The sequence below is a fragment of the Mustelus asterias genome, chromosome 5 (assembly GCF_964213995.1).
Source record: "Mustelus asterias chromosome 5, sMusAst1.hap1.1, whole genome shotgun sequence".
In the NCBI taxonomy this organism is placed as follows: domain Eukaryota; kingdom Metazoa; phylum Chordata; class Chondrichthyes; order Carcharhiniformes; family Triakidae; genus Mustelus; species Mustelus asterias.
The window spans coordinates 89,379,198-89,403,204 of NC_135805.1; the positions used below are offsets into that span (position 1 = coordinate 89,379,198).

The following is a 24,007-nucleotide window of genomic DNA, read 5'->3' on the forward strand; positions in this document are numbered from 1 at the left end:
TTTATTTTTAATTTGCTGGTGATACTAAACATGGACGTGTGTCAGGGAGTGAGGATAATACCAATCGATTGCAGCAGGCTAGCAGATTGGACAGATAAATGGCAGATGGAATTTAAAATGAGAAGCGTGAGGTGATACATTTTGGGAGAAGGGATAGGAGTAGTCAACATAACCTTAATGGCACAGTTGTGAAAAGCATACAGGGACAGAAGGACCTTGGGGTTCATTTACACAGATCCTTGAAGGTGGTAGGATGTACTGACAGAACAATTAGCAAATCATATGAAATCTTGGCTTCACAAATAAAGATATTGAATACAGCTTGGAAAAGCTCTAGCATGGCCGCAGGTAGAGAATTGTGTTCAGTTCAGGTAAGGAAGGATGTGAGGGTCCTTAAAGAGGGTGCTGAGAAGATTTATCAGAATCATTCCAGAGCCAGGTTGGTTGGAGAAGCTGGTGTTCATAGGAGATATGATAGAGATGTACAAGATTGAGACAGAGTTAGATAAAGTAGACAAAGAAAAGCTGTTCACAACAGCTGACCATGCAAAGACCAGAGGACATAGATTTAAGGTTTCAGCCAAGAGATGCAGGGGGATGGGAGGAAGAACTCCTACGCAGCCAGTGGTAATAACCTGGAACTTACTCCAGGTGGTGGAAAAAGGAACAATCAATGATTTCACGAGGAAACTGAGTGGGCACTTGGGGAAGCTAAACTGACATAGCTATGGTGACAGAGTGGGGAATGGAACAGACTAGATTGCTCTACTGAGAGTTGACAAAGACCCAATGGGCTAAATTGTGCCCTTTGTGTCGTAAGGACTCTGACTATTAGACACTTTCGGAGTTCTGGTCATAATCACAGCTGACTGAGCGGGGAAAAAGCACACAGATACGGTTGATCACAGCCCCCCCCCCCCCCCCCCCCGCAAACTCTGTGGCATGTTTTGGGATGGCGGAGGTGGCCTGCCATTGGCTGGCGGTGGGATCTTCCTGTCCCACTGCTATCAACGTGTTTCCTGTTGTTCGCACCTTTCATCTCTGGCAAAAACGGTTGGATAATCCCGCCCATTCTTTCAAATCTTTGCAACCTTTTGATTGTCTAAATGTTGTAATACTTTTCACAGATGTTGACCTCAAACAGTATTTTTCTGTACAAATGTCTTGCTGATGAATAGAGAAACAAAAAATCCTCCCAAAACCATTCCTATGCCAATTCTCAAATACATTCAATGTTGAAATAATGTAAATCTCGCTATCCAAGCTGCAGTTTTTTTTCCTGTTTAGTGATTAACTATTTTAAACGATGGAATTTATGATGTCGTTAAAACATCAATGATGTTTGAGATTTTTCTCTTGATGCATTCCTCACTGAAACCTCACTGTATGCCACATTGTTTTAATTTACTACTAATTAAACTTGTTAGAACTATCCATTCATTGAAGGAGTGGAAGACCAGAAAGCAGTGCCACCCTGCCGAGATAACTAAAGTGTTGTCTACAGGTCAAAACCCAGCTTTAACTACCACCTACTAATTTATTCATTTACCTTACAGGCCATCAGAAATCCCTTTGATGTTTACATTTCTATTTTTTTATTTGGAAATATAAAGTTGTTTCTGTAAGAAGAAGCTGTGTGATTATGTTTTAAATGACCAGTTCCCTCCAATTAACTGAGCATAAAGAACAGTGCCTTATTGACAATTCCAACCCACTCCTGGCTAACCTCCCATCTTCCACTCTGGAGCACACCCAAAACCCTATCTTGCACCAGGGGCTGTTCCCCTAACACCCCATTGCTCATTGATCAGTTTGGACCCTGGTCTGGCAGTGCCTCAATTTTAACATTATCATCCTTGTTTTCAAATCTCTTCATGGTCTCATTCTTTCCTATCTCTAACTTCTTCCAGTCCACAACCCTCCGTCACCTCTGCATTCCTCCAATTCTGGTCCTTTGCACATTCCCAATTTTAATCGCTCCAGGAGAAGCAGCCCATGCCTTCAGCTGCCTGGGCGCTCAATGCTGGCCTCCCTTCCTAAATTGCCTCACTTGTCAACCTCTCTCCCCTCCTTTAAGATGCTTTTTAAAACCCATCTCTTTCACCATGCTTCAGATCAATTAACCTAATATTTCCTCTCATGGTCCATGTCAACTTTTGTTTGATAATGCTTCTGTGAAGCGCCTTAGGACATTTTACTATGTTAGAAGCTGCTTATAAGTATAAGTTATGGTTGTTGCGTTTCTCTAACATCCTCTTGACATATTTACCATTCTTACACTCTTGTATTGGAATTATTTTGTATGTTTTTCTCCCTCTCTTCCCTACAACCCCCAGCCCACCACCACCATCTCCATGTGACACAGCTGGTCCAACCTCTTTTTTAAATTCTTTGAAATGTTACCAGATTTCTATATTTCTCACCACCTTCCAAACCTCTATGTTTAGCACTGAACTCATCAGAGGACACAATGGTAGTAACCATTTGACATTCACCCATCTATGTGGCTATCCATGTTCAAAATACTGCCATTGAATAATTCCAATCATACCATTTCTGCCCAAAAACATAGTTAATAATCATAGACTGTTGATAATTAACTCTTAATCTTAGCATTTCTAAAAGCCAATCCTGATTGGATGAAGATCCCTCTAAGTTTGAACGCAATGGGGGTGAATTTCGAGGCTTCTTCTCCTTGTCCAGTGTTCTCTTGACAGAGAAAGCATGGAATCTGAGCAAAATAAAATTACAGTGGATGTGGGAGAATCTGCATGGAAGTTCAACCCTGACGTCCCAGCCACCATGCCTTTAAAAGTTTTGAAAGAAGTAACAATGATGTCTTCAAATTTCATGTGTTGTTTTTATGTGGCACGGTGGCACAGTAGTTAGCACTGCTATCTCACAGCGCCAGGGACCTGGGTTTGATTCCTGGCTTTTGGTACCTCCTTACTTCACCACCTTGAAAGGTATAAAGATAGCCAGAGTAATTTTTTAAATCTAATGTAAATCTAAAGTAAGGAGGTACCATTGTACACTCCTGTAAATGTGCCAATCTCCATTTACAACGTGCCTCCTAGAATAACATTTCTGGGTCACTCTCTGTGTGGAGTTTGCACATTTTCCCCATGTCTGCGTGGGTTTCCTCTGGGTGCTCCGGTTTCCTCCCACAGTCCAAAGATGTGCGTGTTAGGTGGATTGGCCATGCTAAATTGCCCCTTAGAGTCAGGAGGACTAGCTCGGGTAAATGATTGGGGTAATAGGGATAGGGCCTGGGTGGGATTGTGGTCGGTGCAGACTCGATGGGTTCTTCTGCACCGTAGGATTCTATGATTCTCTGTATCTTGTATTGACTGATATTGCAAAGTTAACTAGTGATAGGTGTCTGCACGTTCACTGCTATTAGTTGGGGAAAATGAAGAATGACAACTTGAGGTATTTAACCCCCTCGTTAAGCTCCAACTCCAAAAACAAAAGGCAAATGAATCCTACTTTAGCATTCATGTTATGCACGTATCCTCCAATAACAGTTGGCAAAACTGATTATTTGGACAACGGTTGCCAGAAAGTTCACACAACAGCAGGTCACTATGCAACAGACAATAAAGCTTGAGTGGCTTCATGTTTGTGTTCACAATGCAATTGTAGCAGATCCGTACCCATAAAAAGAGCTGGTTTTGATTTAAGATGTGAAGGCTTCAAGATGTTGGAGTTACACGTTGGCTTTTTGTTTTAACTTGCCTTGACAGTTAGATTGAGCACTGCAGCCTGTAAACAATTAATTTAACAATTAAAGTGTGAAAATCTGGTTTGATATTCTGGTTGGGCCAATCGATCCAAGACCTCTTAGGTGGAACACAACCTAGTTTTTGTGGATCATCATTGCTTGCTTAAGCAGGAAGTTCTCTGATGATAACCTAAACTACGAACAATGGCGTATCTTGAAATAATGCAGAAACCTCCATGTTATTTTGAAGTGAGGTTATTGATGTTTGAGATGGTAAGCCTGCACAATTCATGCATAATGTTAGTTTTAGAATTTACAGTACAAACAATAAAAGTATAAAATAAGGAAGGAATCAGAGCAAAATGTTCCATCAAAAATACATATGCTGCAGTTTATTTTTCAACATGTTAGATTTAAAAAATTACTCTGACTATCTTTTTACCTTTCAAGGTGGTGAAGTAAGGAGGTACCATTGTACACTGATGTAAATGTGCCAATCTCCATTTACAAAGTGCCTCCTTGAATGACATTTCTGGGTCTGTTTCCCACTCCTTAAAAGCTCATAATTTTTCACTTCTACATGGGAACCAAATAGTGTTAGAAATCCTATTTACGGAGCCACCATACAAATCAAGCAGATAGTAGATCACTTTGAATCCAAATACTTGATAACTGTGACCCTCAACTATGTCCAAATAATCCCTCATTGAAGTGCCTTTTGGAATGTTTTGTTATGTCAAAGGATGTTCAATAAATTTAAGGAAGATTGGCATTTCAGTAGTAGCTATTTGTCCTTTGAGTTGAAGATGACCATGTTCATCGCCTGGGGTGTTTGGTAGGATTTCAAAGGGAACATCAGAACACAAGAACTTGGAGCAGGAGTAGGCCATCTGGCCCCTCAAGCCTGCACCGCCATTCAATACGATCATGGCTGATCTTTTGTGGACTCAGCTCCACTTACCCACCCACACACCATAATCCTTGATTTCTTTACTGTTCAAAAATTTATCTATCCTTGCCTTAAAAACATTCAATGAGTTAGCCTCAACTGCTTCACTGGGCAGGGAATTCCACAGATTCACAACCTTTTGTGAAGAAGTTCCTCCTCAACTCAGTCCTAAATCTGCTTCTCTTACTTTGAGACCAGTTCTAGTTTCCAGTAGAAATGCCAGGGGAAACAACCTCCCTGCTTCTATCTTATCTATTCCCTTCATAATCTTATATGTTTCTATAAGATCTCCCCTCATTTTTCTGAGTATAGTCCCAGTCTACTCGGTCTCTCCTCATAAGCCAACCCTCTCAACTCCGGAACCAACCTAGTGAATCTCCTCTGCAACCTCTTCAGTGCCAGAATATCCTTTCTCAAGTAAGGAGACCAAACCTGTACACAGTACTCCAGGTGTAGCCTCACCAGCGCCTTATACAGCTGCAACATAACCTCGCTGTTTTTAAACTCCATCCCTCTAGCAATGAAGGACAAAATTCCATTTGCCTTCTTAATTACCTGCTTACCTTACCTCGGTATATAGGTGACTGCTAAGATTGATCAATACCCAGAAATTTCTGCTGCAAGTAGAGCAGGATACTGCAGATGATTGAGGTTTGGACAAGTTGCTGGCTTGGGATTTCGTCATCTTGTATTTTCCCTGCCTCTATGACTTGCTTTCAAATGAAGCCATACCATTTATTATTTGGTTGCGCCAGGCCCAGCGATCCTCTCCCAGAACTCAGAAATCAATATCAAATCTCCTAAATGAAGCTCTCAGAATGTCCATGTAGCATATTATTTGACTCCCATGAGAGTTCAAACTTGAGCTCTGCATAGCAGATTCACTTTGGTCAGTGAATGTGGCATGGATATTTGGCATGCCAGCTCAAATGACCACCTTGGTGTCTTCTCTTTTATTACAGAGTGCTTCCCATATCATGGATTATTTTGAAGTTCAATCATTTTTGTATGTAGGCAAATGTGGCACGCATTTTGCAAATAACAATATTTTTACAAACACTGCTGAGATGCGTGAACCAGTTGAAAACTGCTTTCAGCAGTCTCGGTTGAAGAAACATGTTGCTAAGACACCAGGAGAGTACCCGTTCTTCCTCAAATTGTACCTTGGGATCTTTAATATTGATCTAAACCACTGGAATAGTAGGCCTTTGCCTTGATTTAGCATTGTATCTGAAGGATGGCAGGCCAAATGATGTAGTGCATCCTCAGTGCTGCATTGATCAAAAAACAAAGAACAGAACAGCATAGGAACAGGCCGTTCGGCCCACCAAGTCCAACGTGCCTGCCTCAACCACCTCATTTGGCAGTGCATTCCAGATCCCCACCACCCTCTGTGTAAAACACATGCCCCGCACATCTCCACTGAACCTTTCCTCCCTTACCTTGAACTTGTGCCCCCTTCTGCCCTGGGAAAAATCTTCCAACTGTTCACCCTATCTGTGCCCCTCATAATTTTATAAACTTCTATCTGGACGCCCCTCAGCCTTCGTCTTTCCAGGGAGAACAATCGCAGTTTATCCAATGTCTCCTCATAAATATTATCCTCCATACCAGGCAACATCCTGGTAAACCTTTTCTGTGCTCCCTGCAAAGCCTTCACATCCTTTCGGCAGTGTGGCAACCAGAATTAGACACAGTATTCCAAATGTGGCCTAACCAACGTTTTATATAACTGTAACATAATTTGCCAACTTTTATACTCAATGCCCTGGCCGATGGAGGCAAGCATGCCATAGGCTTTCTTCACCACCTTTTCCACTTGTTAAGGATCTTTTCCACTTTTAAGGATCTGTGGACCTGTACTCCCAGATTTCTCTGTGTGTCTACGCTCCTGATGGTTCTGCCATTTATTTTATATTTCCCACCTGAATTGGATCTACCAAAATGCATCACCTCATATTTGTCCGGATTAAATTCCATCTGCCATTTTTCCGCCCAGTTTTTCAGCCTATCGATATTCTGCTGTATTCTCTGACAATCTTCATCACTATCCGCAACTCCAGCAATCTTAGTATCATCCGCAAACTTGCTAATCAGACCAGCTACGTTTTCTTCCAAGTCATTTATATATATTACAAACAGCAGAGGTCCAGCAGCACAGAGGTCCCTGTGGAGCACCACTAGTTACAGAACTCCATTCAGAAAAACACCCTTCCACCGCTACCCTCTGTCTTCTATGGTCAAGCCAGTTCTGAATCCATCCAGCTATTTCAACCTTGATCCCGAGTGATTTAACCTTTTGCACCAGCCTGCCATGAGGGACATAATGCTAAACCCTGGACTGCACCTCAAAATAATCACAAACTAATCTAAGCTCATGTCACTTAATCTTTAATTTGCAGGTACAAATTGTTGGGAAAAAGTAAATTATTTAGCATTAGCCAATCTCCAGTATGTCATCTGAACAGCTCATTCTTCATTTTTTAAAATTCCGATATGGGACATGGGCATCACTAGTTTGGCCAGCATTTATTACCCAATCCCCACTGCCCTCGTGAAGGTGATGGGGGAGCTGTTTCCTTGAACCACTGCAGTGCATGTTTTATAACACCCACCATGTTGTTGGAAAGGGAGTTCCAAGATTTTGCCCCAGTGACAAGTGAAGGACTGGCAATAGCGTTCCAAGTCAGGATGGTATGTGTATTGGAGAGGAATTTGCAGGATTTAGGATTCCAAATCAGTGAGATTCAAAATGTTGTTTGTTATGGGGAGGCAAGGATCAAAGCTAATTCCCGTGCTTGATCTTTTCAGCTAGAGATGGCTAACTTGAACAAAAATCCTGATTGATTTTTCACATCTTGACCTGAAGGACTGTGATCAATTGTGGTGCCATCTCACTATTCTGATAGAAGTCAGCATGCCAGTTATTGCACAGATAATGCCTCCCACTGAAAATTACCAGAAGTGATAGATACCGAAGAGTGATTATGGGTTCAACTGTGAGATTCAGCTGATCTATCAACAAAGCTCAAACAGTTCAAGATGAAAGCTCCTCGGGTAGATTACAGATGCCAACATTCAATTAATTATTCAGCCTAATGTGTGCAGATATATTTTTAATTGTTTTGTTAATTTTGCAATTGCTATGTGACAACTGCTGCTACATCTTCTGTCCTTGGTGTAGTAACTTTCTACAAAGAACCTGTGTTCCAAAATCCTTAATCTAGATTATTGGGGAAGAGTCCCTAGTTGACTGTGGAATGTTTTAGTGCAGTAGTTATGCCTGGACTTTGTAAACAACCATTTACTTCACATCAGAGCAGTTTGTTTTCTTTTTTTTCAAATGCAATGATCAATTTGAGTGGTGGATTAACATGAAGTGTTTTCAGTAATAACTCTTCTTTGTAAAGTGATTGGGGTTTGCTATAAGTGATTACCATACTTAGTATAAATAGTTTTCAACAGCTTTTCAGAAGCTGCAAATCTCTCTTTTATTATACAAAAGTGATGCTGTGACTGCCTAAGAATTATTAATAACCAGATTGCTTAAGACAATAGGTCACCTCTGTTTATACCTTTAAAGTCTTCTGCACATTGTGATCACCTCCTGACAAACAAGTCCAATTGGCAACAGTGTTTAGCAGCAACAAGTAACTGTTAAGTCTGTCAGTACTCCCGGTGAAAGGTGAGCGGAATTATTAGCTACTCCTTTTCAGCCTGCCACAGCAAAATGAGACTAATTGTACCCGCTAGCCATCTGCTACCTGGCCTATTTCCATATGCCTGAGGCAGAGAATATATTGACAAAGTGGGTCTTTCAGGCCGTTGCCATGAGACAGCCCTGCAATTGCTTTTTCTGTGGTTCTATTAATGCCTAAGAAAGGCTATTAGCCTGGTTCCACAAACAGAATTAATGGACTTCTTAGCTCTGATGATTGTGCTTCAAATGCTAAAGAGTAACAAAACCTTACTGCACCAGAACACTGAAATGTGAGGCCAAAAGGGGGAGATGGGTGCCAGAATTAGAAAAGGCAGGGTTTTCCTAATGTTTTACTGGAACATGGGCGATGTTGTTTCGAGGTATTTAGCATGCAGACATGATTAGTGAAACTAGGTTTTTATCATAAATAATCAATATGTACAACACGAGTCAGGTGACTGACCTTTCTTGAAGTTGGGGGTCAGGTGCTCCACTTGTGGAATGGTGCTCATTCCAGTAAGTGATGCGGTTGGATGAAGAGGTAGTTTCCAAGTTTTTGCTGAATCTGTGTTTCTGCAAGTCAGATGAAGTAACCATCAGCAGCAATAGCGCTTCGCTCATTATACTTCTTACAAAATACATCCAAATGGATCTTTTTGCTCTTTTGCACACCAAGAATATTGAGAACTAGTGACAAGTAATGTCTGACAAGCTCTGCAGTGTCATTTTAATGAGTCCACTTTGGTTGAAGGATGAAAATAGTCATCACGTATTGTGTTTTCTTTGCAGTGACATTGGCTGAAATTTTGACGAGTTGTTTTCGGAAAGGATGACATAACCTCTTCCATTTTATTCATAAAGTGTCACAAACTGGCTTTGAAATTGACATTGTTCTATTTTTCTCATTGTGCAGGCTCAAGCAGCTGGTTCGCCTCGTTCATCGCCTAGCCATAGTGCCAGCCGTCCCATGCCAATGCCCGTTCGGTCAACTTCTGCTTGCTCCACACCAACCCATGGTCCTCAAGACTCATTGTCCGGGGTTGGAGGAGATGTGCAGGAAGCTTTTGCACAGGGTAAGTGATAATTTCAGCAAATCGTAGTTGCCTGTATTAGTCAGCGTTGTCCTTTCATTATTCCATTTGTATATACTTTACTATGAAGAATTGCAGAAGTAAGTGTTTTTCATACTGTATCTTAATTGCTGATTTGTAAGGAGGTAACTTTTTATCTCATATCTGTAAAAGCAAAAAACCTGCCAAAGTCAGTTATACATGGAAATAGGAGAATTTGGGACTTCAAATATGTCTTAACTGTGATCTTGCAAGAGGACCACCAGTGTGCAAGAATGTGCCACAAAAGCAGTTTATTTCTTTTTAAGACGTGTGTGGCATATCAGAATCCTAAAAGGGAGCAATAAATGTAATGCTATCAAAGATTGTCCAAAGTATTTGCATAATCGCTTGGTGCACTGTGATCTGACAGCTCCTATAATCAAGTACTGTTTAGTTGTTGACTCATTGGCCTTAATGGGCATTAGTCAAAGAAAACTGTTACCTTTCTTGGAGTGGTTTGACTTGGTCTATAGAGGTGGAGGGAAAAACGACTGTAACTGGAACGATAGTTGATATCTTGACGTCTTGGTCAGGATATATAATAGCTGACTGTACAAAATCACTATTGCCTTGTCTTTTTTATATTATGCTCTCTACGCAATCTGTGAGAAGTAATAAATATTTATATTGGCCATTATATATCAAGATGTCTTTCAAACTGGAGACTTGTGACCAGTGGTGTGCCTCAGGGATAGGTGTTGGGTCCACTGTTATTTGTCATTTATATTAATGATTTGGATGAGAATTTAGGAGGCATGGTTAGTAAGTTTGCAGATGACACCAAGATTGGTGGCATAGTGGACTGTGAAGAAGGTTTTCTAGGATTGCAATGGGATCTTGATCAATTGGGCCAATGAGCTGATGAATGGCAGATGGAATTTAATTTAGATAAATGTGAGGTGATGCATTTTGGTAGATCGAATCAGGGCAGGACCTACCAGTTAATGGTAGGGCTTTGGGGAGAGTTATAAAGCAAAGAGATCCAGGAGTACAGGTTCATAGCTCCTTGAAAGTGGAGTCACAGGTGGACAGGGTGGTGAAGAAGGCATTTGGCATGCTTGGTTTTATTGGTCAGAACATTGAATACAGGAGTTGGGATGTCTTGTTGAAGTTGTACAAGACATTGGTAAGGCCACACTTGGAATACTGTGTACAGTTCTGGTCACCCTATTATAGAAAGGATATTATTGAACTAGAAAAAGTGCAGAATAAATTTACTAGGATGCTACCGGGACTTGATATTTTGAGTTATAAAGAGAGATTGCTAGGCTGGAACATTTTTCCCTTGAGCGTAGGAGGCTTAGGGATGATCTTATAAAGGTCTATAAAAAAATGAGGGGCATAGATAAGGCAGATAGATAGTCAACATCCTTTCCCAAAAGTAAGAGAGTCTAAAACCAAAGGGCATAGGTTCAAGGTGAGAGTGGAAAGACACAGAAGGGTTGAGGGGCAATTTTTTCACACACAGGGTGATTAGTGGTTGGAACGAGCTGCTAGAGATAGTGGAAGAGGCAGGTATAATTTTGTCTTTTAAAAAGCATTTAGACAGTTACATGGGTAAAATGAGTATAAAAGGATATGGGCCAAATGGAGGCAATTGGGAATAGCTTAGTGGTAAAAACTGACATGGACAATTTGGGCCAAAAGGCCTGTTTCCATACTGTAAACTTCAATGACTCTGTTTTCTTAAATTTGTTCTCGGGAGGTGGGCAATGCTGAATTTATTGTCCATCGCTAGCTGCCCTGAAAAGGTAGTTCATCCTGAACCACTGCAGTCCTTGATGTGAAATTGCTTCTACAATGGTGCAACATGGGAAATTCTAGGGAACTGGCCCAAGGAGCAGTGGAAGAACAATGTATGTGAAAGTCAGGATGGTGTGTGACTTGGAGGTAAACTTGAATGTGATGATGTTCTCACGATATCACTGCTCGTATCCTTGCTGGTACAGGTTGCAAGTGAGGAAGGTGCTGTTGAACCTTGGTTCAATATCTGTGAATGATACATACAGCTGCCAATGGCACCAATTCTGCATGAATTTGAGCTTTCTGAGTTTTGTAACTATACACGTCTGGGGAAATTATGTATTCCTTCACACTCCTGACTTCAACTTTGTAGAGGGTATCTGGACGCACCACTTAACCACTATTTAAAGCATAATACCCAGCATGTGCCTTTATCAACAGTGTTGGTATTCCTGGTATAGTTTACCTTCTGGTTATTGCAGGCCCTCAAGATCTTGAGTTTGAGGAACTGGGCGAGACTCAACTGTTAACAGTCGAGGGGAGAGCTGAAATGTATTATTTGACTTGCTTCCAACAATCACAGCTATCTTCCTTTGTGTGACTCCAGCTGCAGGAGGGGTTTTTACGCTTTGACGCTATTCAGCTCACTTCTGCTAATGTTCCCTGATAGTCTACTCATTCAGTTATTCTCTTGATGTTGAGGGCAGCAACTATCATCTTTCCTCTGACAGTCAGCATTGTGCCCAGGAGTTGATTAAATCCAGAGCAGAGTGAATCTAAGGGAACCTGAACTGATCATTGGTAAGCAGTTTCTGGTTGGTAAATGTTTAGTGGCACCAAGTAGTAAGACCTTCCAGCACTTTGAATGTTCAGAAGAAGCAAGAATTGATCAGGTTGGATTTATTTTGGTTACAGGATATGTTCTATGAAAACAAAACAAAACACACATTTCAATGGCTCATTAATATCCTCTATGATAGAAGACTTAAGTTCCGACAATGTTAAATGTCACATACACATGCAGCAGTATAAATCTTTTGAATGAGGGAATATTTTACTTATTCAACTTGTCACACCAGTGAGATTGATCAATAGAATATTTCACAAATCTTTCTTCCTGTACTTACTGAAATTTAATTTTGGTCAGGTTATGTTGTTTTAACTGGAGCAAAGAACATTACAGTCACTGTTAAGACCTTTGAAATGCTGAGCGCAAAGGGCCTTAGTTTAAGGTAACAATTAGTGAAAAGCTCTGTCTCCATTGTTTTCCCAAGAAAAGAATGTTTAAAAGAGAAATACTGATGACACAAACTAATAAAAAGGAACAGAATAAAGCAGAAATCAATCCATTAATGCAGCATCCGCTTTCTCCAATATGACGGACAAGGTTTGCCCATCTGTAATTTAAGTTTAAAGTTAAAGTTTATTTATTAGTGTCATAAGTAGGCTTACATTAACACTGCAATGAAGTTACTGTGAAAATCCCCCAGTCGCCACACTCCAGCGCCTGTTCAGGTACACTGAGGGAGTATTTGGCACGGCCAATGCACCTAACCAGCACATCTTTCGGACTGTGGAAGGAAACCGGAGCACTTGGAGGAAACCCACGCAGACACAGGGAGAATGTGCAGACTCCACACAGACAGTGACCCAAGACAGGAATCGAACCCAAGTCCCTGGTGCTGTGAGGCAGCAGCACTAACCACTGTGCCACCGTATGCTTTTAATGTGAATGGATGCTGTTGGTAAATGAGTCATTGGAGAAAGGCCTATCCTTAGAATACAATTCTAAGCAATCGAGACCAGTCCAGACCTTGTCTCTGCTAAAGAAAAACAACTGAAGAACTACACTTGTCCCTTGAGCTCAGAAGCTGGGAAACAAAAATCAGCCAAAGTTCTTGGTCTCATTCACTCGTCTGTGCCTCCTGCTGAAAGTGTTTCAGATGGATTATTGAGTGAATTAAATTGAGGTTTGATTACACTGTCCACCAGAAATAGTGTCTGCAACAACTGAGTGAACTTAACAGCTGAGCCACCAGGAGACCTTAAACGAATACTTCAATTGCTAACTGATGTTTGTTTTGGGAGTATTAGTGCAGTGAGACAAGTTTTTCCAACATCAGTAATTATTTTAAGATCATAAGATTATCCATACTCCCTCCACACCTTATCCTATTATAACAACAACTTGCAGATCTGTGGCAGTTTCAAATATACCTTTGCAGGGTGTAATGGGACAAGCTTTGACAACATACCACGTAAGGAGGTGTTGGTGCCAAAAGCTTGGTCCAAAGGGTAGCATTATGGGCCCCATTAAAAGAAAGGAGGGAATTCCAGAGCTTAAGGTCAAGGCAGCTGAAGGTACAGCCAATGATGGGGCAATAAATGCTGGCCAGCCAGCAACGCCCATGGACGACAAATGAATTTTTAAAAAGTTAACATCTGGGCTGTGTGTGAGGGCATCATGAGCAGAGTGCTGAGATTTAGATGGCAGCAGTAGATTACAGAGATAGAGAGAGAAGAAGCTATGGATGGATTTCAAAGCAAGGATGAGACTATACGACTATACCATCCCGCCCCCGAAACCATCCCGCCCCGAAACCATCCTGCCCCCAAAACCATCCCGCCCCCGAAACCATCCCGCCCCCACACCATCCCGCCCCCCCCCCCCCGCCCGCATCCTGGCCAACCCGCCCCCTGGCCAACCCGTCCCCGTGCCATCCCACCATACCATTCCTTCCCACCCCTTTCTACTAAACCATCCCATTCCATGGCACTGTACCATCCCTTCCCACTACACCATCCCATCCCGTCCCACTACAGCATCCCGTCCCATCCCATCCCACTGTAGCATCCCTGCCCACTGTAGCATCCCTGCCCACTGTAGCGTCCCTGCCCACTGTAGCGTCCCTGCCCACTGTAGCGTCCCTGCCCACTGTAGCGTCCCTGCCCACTGTAGCGTCCCTGCCCACTGTAGCGTCCCTGCCCACTGTAGCGTCCCTGCCCACTGTAGCGTCCCTGCCCACTGTAGCATCCCAGCCCATCCCACTACAGCATCCCAGCCCATCCCACCCCACCCCTTTCTAATACACCATCTCATCCCATCCCACTACACCATCCCATCCTATCCCACTACACCATCCCATCCTATCCCACTGAAGCATCCCATCCCATCCCACCCCTTTCCAATACACCATCCCATCGCACCCCACTATAGCATCTCATCCCAATACACCATCCCATCCCATCCCACTACACCATCCCATCCCATTCCACTGTACCATCCCATCCCATCCCACTAAACCAATCCATCCCATCACATCCCATCCCACTATACCATCCTATCCCATTACATCCCACTATACCATCCCGTCTTGGGACATTCAAGTTAGTCTTCAGGTTCCATCCTGTAGAAATTCTGATGGTAATCTCCTACTGCACAGAAAATCCTTTGAGTGAAATAGGTTGTACACCAGCCTGAACCTGCAGATTTTTTTTCATTTTGTACAGGAGCCCGCAGAAACCTACGAAATGATTTGCTGGTGGCAGCTGACTCCATTACAAACACAATGTCCTCGCTGGTCAAGGAGCTTCATTCAGGTAGGGGCATAGGTTGAAACTGACCATGGAACCTGGGCTAATTCTCCAGCTAACCTGAAGATTTAACTAAATGGTATGTTTGTGGGCTTCATCTTCAGTCCAATTAGGATGTTTTTTTAGAAAGATTTGATTGCAGATTCCTTAAGATGCATTTATTTGCATAAAATGAGATTGTGATCCCAATTGGTGCAAGTCTCGAGATTGTGAGGAACATTGATGTGCCTCCCAACTCTCCTGGTACGGAAATGGATCTTTAGCCATTCCTTATGGTGAGACACAGCTTTTTAACCTTTCAAACTGTCAACAAAGATGAATATCCACATCCCACAATAAATAAAATCAGAATCCTCTCTCAAGACATCTTTTGTTTTTAAAGAAGGCACACAGTGGTTAGCACTGCTACCTAACAGCACTCGGGACCCAAGTTCCAATTCTGGCCTTGGGTGATTGTCTGTATGGAGTTTGCACATTCTCCCTGTGTCTGCATGGGTTTCCTCCCAGGTGCTCCAGTTTCCTCCGACAGTCCAAAGATGTGCAGGTTAGGTGGATTGGCTGTGGTACAGTTGCCCCTTTGTGTCCCAAAATGTGTAGGTTAGATGAATTAACCGTGGTAACTGTGTGAGGTTACGGGAATCGGGTGGGGGAGAGAGCCTGGGTAAGATTCTCTGTCAGAGAGTTGGTGCAGTCTCGATGGGCCAAATGGCCTCCTTCTGCACTGTAGGGATTCTATGAGGGATTCCGTGACAGGATGTGCCCAATGGCAGCACATGTAAAGGAAAATCCTTACTGTCTAGCCTTAGTTACGACTCTTGTTTTAAAGGGAAATGGCACTCTGACAATTGTCTCAATTAAGCCAAATTAAGATTTTGGTGAATGAACTCAAATTGGCCCTGGCGCTTCTTGAAAATATTAAGCAGCTAGAAGTAAACCTGCAACAATACAGCAAGAAAATAGGTTTCCAAATTTAGTTTGACACTATCTATTCTAGAACAAATACCATGCCAACATTCCATTTACAGGCTCTTTAACACAGGTTTGCCCCGAGTCCCATCTTGCACATGACAGCTGAACTGACCTGTAATACTAGCGTATTGTAGTAACAATGATCTGGACAGCACACACCACTGATCTTGGACACAACTGACCAGAAGGAATCAGCAGGCTCTGTGCTGTCAATTGCCCCTATTCTGGCATCTGTTTTATTCTAAGGGGAGATCCCCAAGCATCCAGGAACATCAAACAGGTTGAACAACCAATCAGATTGAAGAATTCTCACAGATAAAACTGCAGGAAAGCACGATTATCATTTTGCACGGAGTTAAATAAAGATTGGGAGAGGCTCGTGGGATTAAGCTAGAAGATGAAATAGAATAAACTTTAAGACAAACTGGGATAGAAATTATTTGCTTTGTTTTGAAATTCTGTGGAGTTCAGCATGGAATGGAGGGAGTGACAATGGGCAGCACGATGGCACAGTGCCTCACAGCGCCAGGAACCTGGGTTTGATTCCCGGCTTGGGTCCCTGTTTGTGCCGAGTCACATGTTCTCTCCGTGTCTGTGTGGGTTTCCTCCGGGTGCTCCGCTTCCTCCCACAGTCCAAAAGACATGCTGGTTAGATGCATTGGCTTTGCTAAATTCTCCCTCAGTGCACCTGAACAGGTGCCGGAGTGTGGCGACTAGGGGATTTTCACAGTAACGACATTGCAGCATTAATGTAAGCCTACTTGTGACAATAAGTAAATTTAAACTCCAGATATAAAGGTCAGAGAGGTTGTTCACAGTAATGTCACTGAGTAAAAAGTTAAAAAGTCAGTTATACTTTATTAAATCAGGCTTTACTTTTTATAGTTTTATAGTGAGAATAGTGCAGAGAAATTTAAAGTTGAAGTCGAACCACTAATTTTGGATTGATTGCAAATTTAGGAGCACAGCTTGTGGAGGATAGTAGTATAACTGACAGCAATTTCTGACTTCAGCTGCACATATGGGAACCCCAGAGGTTACTGTCAATTCAACAGAGTAATGACAATGAAGGCTAACAGTTTGACCAAGATTGCAACTGAAAATATGAGGCCAATAGCTGCAGCCCCATCAGTGATCAACCAAACACCCCATTTTCGATTGCTTTGGACCTTTATCTTTCAGAACATCACTGGACCACTCAAATTCATCAACCTTCATGTGCGACTGCAGTTGAAAGGCATTGTCCCTCCTTGTAAAGAATATTCGATGTTAATCAAACTTGGTTCAATATATCCAAAGCATTTGTGATGATCAACTATAGCGTCTTCCTCAATCTATCTCCGAAGGTCTTCTCTTGCATGTACCACGTCAACTGTTCTGATGCAGTCCTTGCATCTCCCACAATGGTTTAACCCATATGGCATTTCCAGAGTTTTCAAGGATTCATTCTTAAGCTGCCTTAGTCCTACACTTTGGGGTTTTCTGTCTCTTCTCCCCAAACGTTAAAAGCCACCAGGCAATTGTCTACGTTAACTTAGTTTTCAATCAGCTCTTCCAACCTTGCCACAGAGACCAAGCACCAGAATATTTTTGCCCTCGATGAAGCAATTTTCTATGCCAAAGATTTTGTTGTTGTTGCATTTGCAAGGTCTGAATCCTGTGAACTTCAGTGGACTCTCCCGAGATGTTCTGGTGAATTGGCCATGATGGACTGGGAATCATTACTGAAAGGAAGGAAAGTGGACATGTAATTGCAGGCATTCAAGGAACGAATAGGTGACCTCCAGAAGTTGTTTATTCTTGTTTGACGCAAGAGTGGTAAGGGAACTGTAGCCAAACCATGGCAAACAAGGGAAATTAGAGATAATATCAGATTCAAAGAAGAAGCTTACAAATTGGCAAGAGAAAACAATAGACCTTAGCATTGGGAGCAGTCTAAAATTCACCAAAGGAGGACCAAGGGATTGATTAAGAAGGGGAAAATAGAGTATGAAAGTAAGCCAGCAGAGAACATTAAAACTGACTGTAAAACTTTCATAGGTATGTAAAGAGAAAAAGATTAATAAAAATGAATGTAGGCCCCTTATAGTCAGAAATGGGAGAATTCATGAAAGGGAATAAAAAAATGGCCGAGGAATTAAATTCACACTTTATTCCTGTCTTCCTTTGAAGCAATATACCAGAAGTGCTGAGAGAAACAAGTTTTAGTGAGGAGCTGAAGGAAATCAGTGTTAGAGAAATGGTTTTGGGGAAATTGATGGGATTGAAGGTGGATGAATCTCTGCCGCCTGATAATCTTCATCCCAGAGTACTTAAGGAAGTGGCCCTGGAAATAATAGATCTATTGGTGGTCACTTTGCAAAATTCTTTGGACTCTGGACTGGTTGCTGCAGATTGGAGGATAGCTAATATAAGCCCACTATTCAAGAAAGGAGGTAGGGAGCAAATAGGGAACTATAGGACCAGTAAGCCTAAAATCAGTCCTGGGGAAGCTGCTAGAGTCTATTATCAAGGATTTCATAGCTCAGCATTTGGAAGGCAGTGGTATAATCATACAAAGTCAGCACAGATTTACAAAGGCGAAATCATGCTTGACTAATCTATTGGAATTCTTTGAAGATGTAATTAGGAGAATTGACCAAGGAGAACTGGTGGATATGGTTCATTTAGACTTTTAGAAGTCTTTCAACATGGTCTCATATAGCAGACTACTATGTAAAATTAAAGCACATGGAATTGCTGGTAGTGTCTTGAGTTGGAAAGAAAGCCAATTGGAAGCCAAGAAGTGGCATAAATGGGTCTTTTCCTGATTGGCAGGCAGTGACTAGTGGAGTACCGCAGAAATCTGTGCTGGGACCCCAACTGTTCACATTATGTATTGATGATTGGAAGAGGAAACTAAATGTATTGTCTCCAAGTTTGTAGATGATACAAAGTTGGGTGGGAGGGTGAGCTCTCAGGAGGATGCAGAGAATCTTCAGCATGATTTGGAGAGGCAGTGTAAGTGGGTATATGCATGGCAGATGCAGTATAATGTGAGGTTATCCACTTCAGTAGCAATAATAGGAAGGCAAATTATTATTTAAATGGGTGTAAATTGAGAGAAGCAGTTACTCAGCGAGATCTTGGTGTCCTCGTGCAACAGTCGCTGAAAGTAAGCACACAGATACAGCAGGCGATGGCAAATGGTATATTGACCGTCATAGCGAGGGGATTTGTGTATGGGAATAGGCATATTACTGCAATTGTGTAGGGTGTTGCTGAGGCTACACCTGGAGTATTGTGTGCAGTTTTGGTGTCCTTCTCTGAGGAAGAATGTCCTTGCTATAGAGGGAGTGCAGTGAAGGCTTTCCAGGCTGATTTCTGGGATGGCAAGTCTGCAATATGAGGAGAGACTAAGTCGGTTAGGATTGTATTCATTGGAGTTTAAAAGAGTGAGATGGAATCTTATAGAAACTTAGAAAATTTTAACCGATTAGACAGGGTAGATTCAGAAAGAATGTTCCTGATGGTCGGGAGTACATAACTAAGGGTTATAGTTTGAGGATAAGCCTTAAACCTTTTATGACTGAGGTGAGGAGCTATTTCTTCACCCAGAGAGTGGTGAATCTGTGAAATTCAGTACCACAGAAAGTAGTTGAGGCCAAAATGTGTGATTTCAAGAAAAAATTAGACATACTTCTTGGGGCTAAAGGGATCAAGAGATACGAGGGGAGGGGGATCCAGATACTGAATTTGATGAGCAGCAATGATCAAAATGAATGGCTGAGCAGTCTCGAACGGCTGAATGGCCTTTGCCTGCTTCTATTTTCTATGTTTCATATGTTCTGACGAGAAATACTTAAACAGCTCCAAATTAGTAAATTATGATGGTGATGCTAGCCAAGCTCTATTTTCAGATATTGTCCTCATTGATGGTCTTTGTCTGCAATTTCATGTCTACTGAAATGACTGATAATTCCAGCAATGTTGGAATTTGCTTTTTATTCATTTGTGGGATGTGGCCATCGTCCTTGTTTCAGACGGCAGTTGAGAGTCAACCACATTGCTGTGGCTCTGGAGTCACATGTAGACCATATCAGGTAAGGATGGCAGATTTCCTTCCCTAAAGGACATTAGTGAACTAGATGGGTTTTTCTGACAATCAACAATGATTTCATGGTCATCAATAGATTTTTAATTCCAGCTATTTTTTATTGAATTCAAATTCCACCATCCGCTGTGGCGGGATTCAAACTCACGTCCCCAGAACATTAGCTGAGAGTGCATCTTGGTTAGAATTCAAATTCCAGCCTCTAGAATGAAAGCAATGATTTGATGGCAGTTATAAACAAATCTGGCATCCAGACTATGCCAATATCTCAACTGAAGGAGGAAGTGGCAATGAGAAACAGCTGTGCATAAAAATATCAGATATTAATTGGACTTCCTCTTATTAGCCAACGTGTTTCTTTTAAAAAAGAGCAGACTGGGAACTGGAGCGCAGCCACCCACATGTCCTGACAATCTTTTCTTGTACATTGTTTACCTTCCTGGCTGCGGATGCATTGCGGACATTGATTTGCCATCTTGATTTAAAGGGCACATTATGGACCAGACCTAATAAAATGTCTTGCTGTCAATACAATAATTGACCCTTTTGAAAGTTGGCACAGTGGAAAATTGGATACTCATCGACAAATGCTGAAATGTCATCTGACAGATATCAACAACTCGAGGTGTTCAACAGGTTTCCTGAAACTTAGTATTGTGGGTTGACATCCGCACCCATAAATCTAGCCAAGTGTCAGTTTAAGGCACCAGTTGTATCAAATTATCAACAATCCACATTCTGTATCATCTCTAAAGGTCAAAGCTTCAGTGTTACATAAAATGTTATGGTCCAGTTATTATGTTAAAGCAACAAGGTTTCACATCATTGGCACAAAAACTGCATTGTAACTAAACATCAAAATCTCAAATCTGATGAGTCCCAGCAACTGGTATGAGATTTGAAAACTACCCGCTCCAGTTTCACACTACATTACCTTCTCATCTACTGCAATGTAATTGCAACCAGTGGTGGAACCATCTTAAGTTCTCCAGGAAGGTTAATTTTTTTTTATATTGGCAGGGAATTATTAAATTAAAAAATGTAACCACCATTTGGACATTTGATCTAAGCTCCGTGGAGACAAGCTTACTTGTATGGAGGTAACTAAGTGTGTTGATGAAGGTAGGGCAGTTGATGTCATATACATGGATTTTAGTAAGGCATTTGATAAGGTCCCCCATGGTCGGCTTATGATGAAAGTAAGGAGGTGTGGGATAGAGGGAAAGTTGGCCGGTTGGATAGGTAACTGGCTGTCTGATCGAAGACGGAGGGTGGTGGTGGATAGAAAATTTTCAGACTGGAGGCAGGTTGCGAGCGGAGTGCCACAGGGATCAGTGCTTGGTCCTCTGCTCTTTGTGATTTTTATTAATGACTTAGAGGAGGGGGCTGAAGGGTGGATCAGTAAATTTGCTGATGACACCAAGATTGGTGGAGTAGTGGATGAGGTGGAGGGCTGTTGTAGGCTGCAAAGAGACATAGATAGGATGCAAAGCTGGGCTGAAAAATGGCAAATGGAGTTTAACCCTGATAAATGTGAGGTGATTCATTTTGGTAGGACTAATTTAAATGTGGATTACAGGGTCAAAGGTAGGGTTCTGAAGACTGTGGAGGAACAGAGAGATCTTGGGGTCCATATCCACAGATCTCTAAAGGTTGCCAGTCAAGTGGATAGAGCTGTGAAGAAGGCCTACAGTGTGTTAGCTTTTATTAACAGGGGGTTGGAGTTTAAGAGCCGTGGGGTTATGCTGCAACTGTACAGGACCTTGGTGAGACCACATTTGGAATATTGTGTGCAGTTCTGGTCACCTCACTATAAGAAGGATGTGGAAGCGCTGGAAAGAGTGCAGAGGAGATTTACCAGGATGCCGCCTGGTTTGGAGGGTAGGTCTTATGAGGAAAGGTTGAGGGAGCTAGGGCTGTTCTCTCTGGAGCGGAGGAGGCTGAGGGGAGACTTAATAGAGGTTTATAAAATGATGAAGGGGATAGATAGAGTGAGCGTTCAAAGACAATTTCCTCGGGTGGATGGAGCTATTACAAGGGGGCATAACTATAGGGTTCATGGTGGGAGATATAGGAAGGATATCAGAGGTAGGTTCTTTACGCAGAGAGTGGTTGGGGTGTGGAATGGACTGCCTGCAGTGATAGTGGAGTCAGACACTTTAGAAACATTTAAGCGGTTATTGGATAGGCACATGGAGCACACCAGGATGATAGGGAGTGGGATAGCTTGATCTTGGTTTCAGATAAAGCTCGGCACAACATCGTGGGCCGAAGGGCCTGTTCTGTGCTGTACTGTTCTATGTTCTATCTATGTGTAAAATTCTGCTTTGCCTCAATAACAATAGCAAAGCCTGCAATAAAGCACGGTGCTGCTACTTCCCATGTTCGAAAACAGATACAAATGCCAAACCAGTAACTGGATCATTTGTTTCAAAAATAGTCATTCTTTCATCTAAAAATAGCAGTTTTATGGAACTGTCTTCCAGTTATTTTTAAAACATTTTCCTTTGTTTTTTTTTGAAAAGTCTGTCTCATTAATGAAAGTGACAACTTAATGTAAATCATACTATAATTTAACGAATTGTACCACATACACATACACTTGGAAAGGCAATGTCATGTAAAGATGTGTATCAAATCTTTTTCTTGGTTTGGAAATGGCGGAGAGTCTCTCAGATCAGCTCAATCACGGTGACGTATCATGTCATCAACTCTCTGATGTGTTCCGACATGATTCATGTGATTCTGTTGCTCATTTGATGACACTTCAAGTGTGCTATTTCTAATATTTGTTACCTTTGTACTAGCTGCAATTAATTAGTCATTCAGTACATTTGTCATGCTGTGAAAGTGATGTTTTAGTCGTGCTAATTAAGCACCATTTACGTCTGCATCAAGAGTGACCCCATTTAAACTGGTTCTGAATGTTGTTTGCATTAAAGATTGAGCTGTTCTGTTTCTGTTCCACTTTGACGCAGACTGGTTCGAAATGTTGTTAGCAGCTGATTCCTTTTTTGTCCAGCTTCAAATTCCAAAAATATATTTTGTATGAATCGAGTGACATCCGGTTGCTAGGCGATTGCAAAGCCTTTCAGGATATATGCTTGACAAGCGTCTTGGCTTGGTATTTATATTTACTCGGCTGTAAACCCAAAGTGAGATGAAAACCTCTAGAGAGTAGCATGTTTTCTTGTTGCTTTGAATCCAGCTGATGTTTGGCCTTTGGAGCTGTTTACCTTCTCGTTTTAGATTTAAGAATTATAAAAATATACCCACTTTGCCATGGAGACAGATCTGCCAGCTTCTTTACTTAAAAGTATCCTTGATTTTAATGTCAGTTATTCATGGAGTGTGGACATCATTGGCATGGCTGGATTTATTGTCCATCACTAATTGTCCTTGAGAAGCTGGTGGCTCACTGGACATTTTCCAAGGGCATTTAAAAGTCAACCACATTGCTGATCTTCTGGAATCATAGATCCGGATAAGGATGGCAGATAACCTTTCCCAATGCGCTAGAGTGAACCAGATTTTGTTTTGTGCTCACCAATCTACCTGTTACAGAAGCATCTGTCCGTGACAGTATTGGCACAAGTGACCACTGCACAGTACTTGTGGAAACAAAGTTCCATTTTCACATGCAGCAAATAAAAGACAGAGCCAAGCAATTCCACAACCAATGGATCAGATCAAAGCTCTACAGTCTTGTCACATCCATTTGTGGATGGTGTTGGACAATTAAACAGACAACAGGAGCAGGAGAATTCACAAATATCCGTATTATTAATGGAAGGGAAACCCAGCACATCAGTGCAAAAGGCAAGGCTGAAGAATTTGCAACAATCTTCAGCCAGAACTGTCAAGTGGATGCTCAATTTCAGCCTCCTCTGAGGTCCCCAACATTACCGATGCCACACTTCAGCCAATTCAATTCACTCCACGTGATATCAGGAAACACGATGCTCCAAAGGCTCTGGGCCCTGACAATTTTCCGGCAACAGTACTGCAGACTTGTGCTCCAGAACTTGCCACGCCTCAAGTCAAGCTGTTCCAGTACAGCTACAGCAATGTTTAAATTGCCCAGTTATGTTCTGTCCACAAAAGCAGAATCCAATCCAGCCAA

General features: G+C 42.0%; 1 protein-coding gene across 4 annotated transcripts in view; it reads left to right on the forward strand.

Moving 5' to 3' along the window:
* The window catches only part of dtnba (dystrobrevin, beta a), a 279,394-nt gene that overhangs the window by 217,447 nt on the left and 37,940 nt on the right, over nt 1–24,007 (forward strand). For 2 of the 4 annotated variants that reach the window (XM_078213016.1, XM_078213017.1), the window contains exons 10-11: nt 9,287–9,446; nt 14,739–14,828. In XM_078213016.1, the coding sequence (XP_078069142.1) occupies nt 9,287–9,446; nt 14,739–14,828 (250 nt within the window). The remainder of the gene's footprint in view (nt 1–9,286; nt 9,447–14,738; nt 14,829–24,007) is intronic. The other 2 variants (XM_078213018.1, XM_078213019.1) reach the window with 1 other exon arrangement.